The sequence below is a fragment of the Nestor notabilis genome, unplaced genomic scaffold, assembly GCF_000696875.1.
Source record: "Nestor notabilis isolate BGI_N333 unplaced genomic scaffold, ASM69687v1 scaffold34832, whole genome shotgun sequence".
Lineage (NCBI taxonomy): Eukaryota > Metazoa > Chordata > Aves > Psittaciformes > Psittacidae > Nestor > Nestor notabilis.
In genome coordinates this window covers 1-6,463 of record NW_009919358.1, presented here as the reverse complement: position 1 = coordinate 6,463, position 6,463 = coordinate 1, and the positions used below count along the sequence as shown (strand labels likewise).

At 42.1% G+C, this 6,463-nt stretch overlaps 2 protein-coding genes across 2 annotated transcripts in view; one reads left to right on the top strand and one right to left on the bottom strand.

Moving 5' to 3' along the window:
* The window catches only part of STKLD1 (serine/threonine kinase-like domain containing 1), a gene marked incomplete at its 5' end in the record, with an annotated part of 13,189 nt that extends 11,614 nt beyond the window's left edge, over positions 1 to 1,575 (top strand). The window contains 2 exons of the mRNA XM_010010188.1: positions 94 to 173; positions 1,528 to 1,575. Of these exons, the coding sequence (XP_010008490.1) occupies positions 94 to 173; positions 1,528 to 1,575 (128 nt within the window). The remainder of the gene's footprint in view (positions 1 to 93; positions 174 to 1,527) is intronic.
* Positions 1,576 to 2,129: 554 nt separating this feature from the next.
* REXO4 (REX4, RNA exonuclease 4 homolog (S. cerevisiae)) lies at positions 2,130 to 6,392 on the bottom strand. The gene is made up of 8 exons (XM_010010187.1): positions 6,330 to 6,392; positions 5,840 to 6,195; positions 5,395 to 5,550; positions 5,009 to 5,202; positions 4,484 to 4,572; positions 3,775 to 3,849; positions 2,968 to 3,042; positions 2,130 to 2,228 (listed from the first exon to the last, which is right to left on the bottom strand). The coding sequence occupies exons 1-8, from the start codon at positions 6,390 to 6,392 to the stop codon at positions 2,130 to 2,132; spliced, it is 1,107 nt and encodes a 368-aa protein (XP_010008489.1).
* Between the last annotated feature and the right edge of the window lie 71 nt (positions 6,393 to 6,463).

Genomic DNA, 6,463 nt, shown 5'->3' with positions numbered 1-6,463 from the left:
TCCGTTCCTCTCTCAGCAGGAACTAAAGGACAGCAGAAACTATTGGCAGTTGTGCTAGCAACCACAAATGACCCTGTTTCATCTACCTTACAGATGATGTTGTGCTGGATATGCTGTCCCAGAAAATGGAGGAACTACTGTTTGAAATAAAATGCCGGTTTCCATCTAGCATGGTATGTAGAAGTCATGGAGATAGAGGGCATGCAGAGTATGTTATTTCTGGTTATGGATTTTATAATTTTCAAGTAGCTGGAATCTCACATAGTGCAGAATTTTAGAGCTGGGTGTAATGGGGTGAAGAGTGCATTTCTATGAGTCTATCTAGCTACTGAAAACAAGCAGTTGGAGGCTTTCTTTATGCCACACTGCATTGATTTACTGCATTCTTCATACTAAACCAGGAAAGTTTACAGGAATGAAGCCTAAGTGTATTACAGCCAATTACTTTTGTTTTGCAATAGCATCCTTAAAAAACAAACCAACCCCCAAAATACCAAACCAAACCCTTGTGACCATTTGCCTGAAGATTTAAGTTACTTTTTTCAGCATGACTATTTGCTGAAATTAAGTGTAACTGCTGAAACTGCACGTTGTGGTTTAAGCCCAGCCCGCAACTAAGTACCACACAGGTGCTGCCCCCTGGATGGGGTGGGAGATGCTGTGGTATGAACTACCCCTTTGGCTGGTTCAGGTTGGGTGTCCTGTCTCTGCTCCCTCAGAGCTGCTTGTGCCTCTCCTCACTTGGCAGAGCATGAGAGTGAAAAGTCCCTGATCAGGGTAAGTGCTATTGAGCAACAACTTGACCATCAGTGTGTTACCAGCATCATTCTCAGACTAACACAGCACTGCACCAGATCCTAGGAAGAAAACTCTATCCCAGCTGAAAGTAGAACACACCAGAAACAACGAAGTTATTCTAGCTGCTTAATGTTACACTAACACTTCCCTTGCAATGGCTTGCTGTCAGGAAAGCAGTAATGGCAAGTTTGTTCATTGAGCCAGTGAAACTGGTTAGTCTTCTAACTTTGCTCTTTTCAGTTTAAAAGCATTTAGCCTGCTTACATAATTTGCCAGTTACACACAAACTAGTTCTCTATGCTCTCCTGCAGGCATTCTCTGGACCATTTTAATGAACACTGCAGCTATTAGTGCAGGGGGGGGAAAAAACACAGAAGAAAGCAGGCTCCCTCTTCTGCTGTATATCTTACTTGTCATTCCCCATGTCCCTTGGTGACAGCACAGAGAAGGTCAGAACACTCTTGTTCTGGCAGTACAGTGTGTGAGCTGCAACTGCTGTATGTCTGAAGCCCATTCCTTCTTACTTTCCAGTATCCATTTAGATAATTTAAATCATAGCATTAGTCTTCACTCTGGTAATTACAGTCGCTTTGGATTTTGTAGACTTGGACCCCACATGTTTAAAACACCAAACACTTTAAAGGCCTATGTTAGACACTGTTTTTATTAATGAATATAAAAATAAGTGAAGCAACAAGGTAATCCTGGACAACTCTCATTCCTCTCCAGGAGATAATGGCCCTTGTGGATGCAACGCTTTTGAAACTGCAAAAGTAAAAGCAACTTTGGCTTAAGAACAAGACTTGCACTTCTTCAGCAGAGAGAAAAGCTCCACAAAGATTTTTAAAGATTTTTCTCACCAGAAGGATTAATACTGGGCTATTAGTCATACATAAACAGTGTTAGATCTTGTTGATTTAGGTACCACAGCTGTGAGACTAACAGCAATAATTAAGAATTCACCCTACTTTGTAGACTCTGAGGTATTTTAAATAAAGACTTTAGTCTGGGGAATTTCAGCAAAGCCATGACAGTTTCTTCTTTCATCTACTGTAATTTAAAAATACTTTAACTTACTCAGAAATTTAACTGATGAAGTACTTCACAAATGCAGGTTTAGTTACAAGTATTGTTGAAACACAGTGGTAGGCATCAGAAAGGGGGTGCCAGCAGTATTGTTGGGTGGCAGCACTAACATACCAGGTTAGGAAGTACTGTCTCTTGATTTTATTTAAGTTGCTGCTGTCACTTCTGAGTTATTTCTAAATTTGCCCTGGAAAGTGACATGAAACCAGCAAATGCTGCAGATAAAAACACAGCAGTAGAATCGTTCAAGTTTTACAATTCTTGTTAGATTTGTTCTTAACAGCAGCTTCCCATTTCTTTTTCTCTAAGGTATACAGTCTCATTGCTGCTTGTGCATCCTGAACCTAAAAGGGAGCAGAACAAACAGGAGGCTTAATAAAACACAGCTGAAATGCATTAAGAACACTATTATTAATAAGCAGCTAAATCTTTCATCATTTTTATGCATCTGTTCAATTAACAGTTCATAATCGCTTTCTAGGTTTAGGTTCTGTGACCGGTGGAAGGGGATGAATGTGTATTGAGTATGCATGGCCCACCACAAGGCTATGTGTGTCTGGTCATGATCTGGAAAGCCATAATGAAAAAGTACTCTTGATATAGTATCTTGGAGACACCATCATTGTGTGCCCTCCTGTTTCAGTCCATTCTTATGTCCTCCTGCCCACTGAAAGAAAGGAAGTAACAGCTGCAATTCAGTACTAGGCTCTCACTATTTTATCCAACCTGCCACAGTACAACTGTGCAGAATTCTGCTTTTAAGGAAAGCAAGTCAATACTTGGGAATTGCTTTTTTTCCCCTGGGGATCTTAAAATAACAAGAGTTGATAACATTTACACGAAATACAGTTGACTTGTGCAAAAGCACTTTATGAAGATAATGATCCAAGTGGCATGAGACATGTAATGGTAAGCAAGCTAGACGACAGTTCTGTTGCATGCTGGTGTCTAAGCAGAGCTCATTAACTTTGACCTAGAGGCTGGAATGAATCCACAGCATTCTGGACTGAACCCAGATCCTAGAGCTAATGCGTAGTACCACCTTGATCTACCCAAAGATGTATGTTAAGAGGAGATACATACCGAGCAGTGCTCTGATGTCTGCACTTGAACATTTAGCAGTTTCTCACACAGCAGTTTCAGTGATGGCCTCCCATTCTGGAGACAGAAAAGACAGAATCATGTTGTCCTGCACTACTTAAGAGGTGTGTAGAGATGTGTGGGTATGTATATAAAAATACTCATTTGCGTAAGCCTCAAAATATGGCACATCTCAGCTTCTGCTGGTGACCTGACAAGAATAATGAACTGAGATTGTGTACGCTGCTGAGAGGATGTTGTGTATTGCCATAACCCTCAGATTTATGTTTGGGGTGCTTTGCTGTGAAAAAGAAAACTTGAATATGTAGCTGTGAAAGCTGAAATGTTTCCCCATAATCTGACCCTTTACTCCTACAGTTGAAGCAGAAACTTGAAGCTTTTTTTTTTTTTTTTTTTTTAATATCCCTATGGAAATGGTACCATTAAGAAGATGGCATAAGCCTTACTGTAAGTAGAACTCTACCATTTTATTTTGATATCCAGAAAAGCATTATGAAGACCATGCAAATGCTAAAGAATGGGAAAGTCACTGAGTTTTATGCACAGGTATTACTGGTAATGTTTGTACTGAACCAAAGTTACTTACTGATGTATTTCAAACACTAAGAAAGGGTTCAACTAGATAAGTATTTTCAAGTGACAAAAAGCAGGCATCCCTGTTTCAGGTAGGAAAGAGGAAATAGGGTCAGGTAGAGGCAAGTGTAGGGGTGAGCTAGCACTGGGAGACAGCAGGTCAAGAGTCAGTTAGCTGAGCTGAGAGGCATCTTCCCGTCAGTCTCTTACCTTGACTCCAACTCTCTGTCTGAAAGGTTTGTATCTTTGTGTGTCACGTATCTTCTTCTGCGGATGATCAAGAAATAGGACCTAGAAGAAGTTAAATTTACAGTCCGAAGTGTGCTATTGCATGAAACTTTATAAAGCTGAACGTACAGCTTCCTGCTGCTTCCTTCCATCTGTTACACGAGAAGGTTCAAAACCATGAATGGACAAGACCCAGATCATCCAGGCCCTGGCTGGATTCAAAGAACCACAGTTCTATTTAGTATGATAAACAGAAATTAATCTGAAGGCACCACCTGTAGAGACTACCTCTGCAGCGCTGGTACAGCATGATGTAAGGTACCTGTCCCTGGTCACAACAATCAGGCTACTAAGTTTTAGGGACTAAGCAAAGCATGCAGTTTTTTCATCTGTTTCTGTTCATTTCCGTTTCATTCTGTTGCACTCTGTTTCATTCTGTTTCTTTCCCGTCTCTTTAGTAGGCAGGTAAGTGCTAGCAGCACCATCAAACAGTTTGAAAGCTGAAGAATCCTAGTGGGCAAGTGACTAGGGCTGTAACTGGTGCGGCATGAAATGGCAAGAAACCAAGATAGCAGTAATAAAGCTGTAGTTTCTAGAAGTTCAGGTGTGTTCATCTGATCCAGAATGTGCTACTAGAAAATTAATCTAAAAATTATTGCAGCCTTTTCCTCAAAATACCATATGTGCAGCCATGTACCTTTAGATCGTTCCGCAAAGCATGGCCAACTAAAATCCTTCCCCTCAAGATGTCAGCGACTTCCTTCTGAACTGTTTTAAAATCTTCACCTGAAAATACCACAAAAGGAAACAATTTCCATTAGGTGCAGGAGACAACTAAGCAAGTTATAAAACTAAAACGCTGTCTCTTTTCTGTGAAAGCAATTGTATCCTTGGGACTGTAGTTACACAAACTGGCACAGTACACTAAATCCTCTCCTTGTTAGAACAGCATAGAGAATTCCATAAAGAGCATAGCAGTAAAAGTAAATAAACTTCCTGTGATTCCCATACCACAATCCACATGTACATTTCTGCCAGGGCATTAGTGACCACTCTGTAAAAAGTACTTCTTCCCACACTTTTTCTTAGCATTCAGGCTACGTTTTGTATTCCATTTCCCAACATAAGTCTAAAACCTTTCCAAGCTCAGCCAACAATGCTGCTGTGACAGCCTGTCAAATTTTCCCTCAACGAACCTTTTTCTGGGTAAAAAACATCCTACCTGTGTTTATATTGTCTGGGCGTATGCCACTAACAGCGGTTCTGTAATCGGTCACCTCTTCCGTAGGCTTGACATACTTGTCATAAACACACTTTCCAAACTGGTTGACGATGGACACACGAGCCACGATGCTATCCTCTCCCTTGGGTCCCACTCCCACCATCTCGCAGTCCATGGCCACAGCTCGTGTCAGCCTAAAAGACAAAGGGTAGCTCAGTGATGCCGGTGTGCCACGGCCTGCGGAGCGGCATTCGCGAGGCTCCCGCGTGGACAAGAACAGGAAGCTCAGCACTGTGTCAGATTATGCTGTGCGCCCGATAATCACGGTTATGAGAAGATGATCTCAACGGTTCTGCTGCTATCCTGCCCGCTGGAATGCCACTCACCCCTTGGAAGCATTTTCCTTAACCAGCACCTGCTCCACAGACTGACTGCATTGATGTGTTTCAAGTCCCAGATTTCTCCGTGCAATTTTTGCTGCTTCAGGTCCTATTGCTGCTTCAATGTCTTTTGGATCAACGTCGTCAAACCAGATTTCAGCCCTGGTAAGTACAGATTTAACTGCATTTGGTGGTTTTAAAGCACTCTTTCATCTTTATAGTGTAGAAAAAACATTTATTTTAAAATCAAGAAATCAGCTCTGTGACCATTAGTCTAGTACTGTCACTGGTACCTGTTCCTTGCTATACTTGTGGAGCAGGGAGAAATAAGAATCACGCTGCCACGAAGTTTAGTCTTTGTGTGCAGCTGGTTTGCGCGTACTCCTCTGCTCCTTATGTACACCTCCCAAAATAAATGTTCACATAAATGTATGATGCCTAAAGTACTCACTCTTTGAGCTGCTGCTCTGCATGTTCTTCAGCTTTCCTCCTCTTATGTTTTATATCATCTTTCTGCTTTAAAATATCACCATTTTTCTTTTTATCTTTGCAGTCTTTTCCATTGCTTCTGGTTCCATTCATATTCTTAACCATTGCACACCCCTTGGGTTTTGCCTTAGCCAAAGGAGGATTGTCTTTACCAGAACCACTGTCCATTTTATTTGTGGATTTGACCTTTACCATGTTCCCGTTCCCATTGATAATTGGGACTTCTTGGCTATTTCCTGCTTTGAGGGGCTGTGTCTTTTTGCTGTACGTCTGACACGTAGCGAGGGACTCGGAGCTATTTGCCTTTTGCTTCAGTAGCTAAAACGACAAAACAAAACAAAATAACCCCCAAAACAAACGTATTATCTCCCCCCATTCCTGACCCCACCGTCGTTCCTGGGGGCTCACAGAATTCCAGGTTGGACGGGACCTCAAGGCGCATGTGGTCCAACTTTAAGCGGCTCCTGGCGTTCTGCTTCATTCACTGACACCAAGCTCACGACTTCCTTCGTCATCAGGCACATGGAACTGCGCTCAGGGAATGACAGAGCGGCCCTGCCCGCCCCGGGGCCTTCCCCGTCCCCTG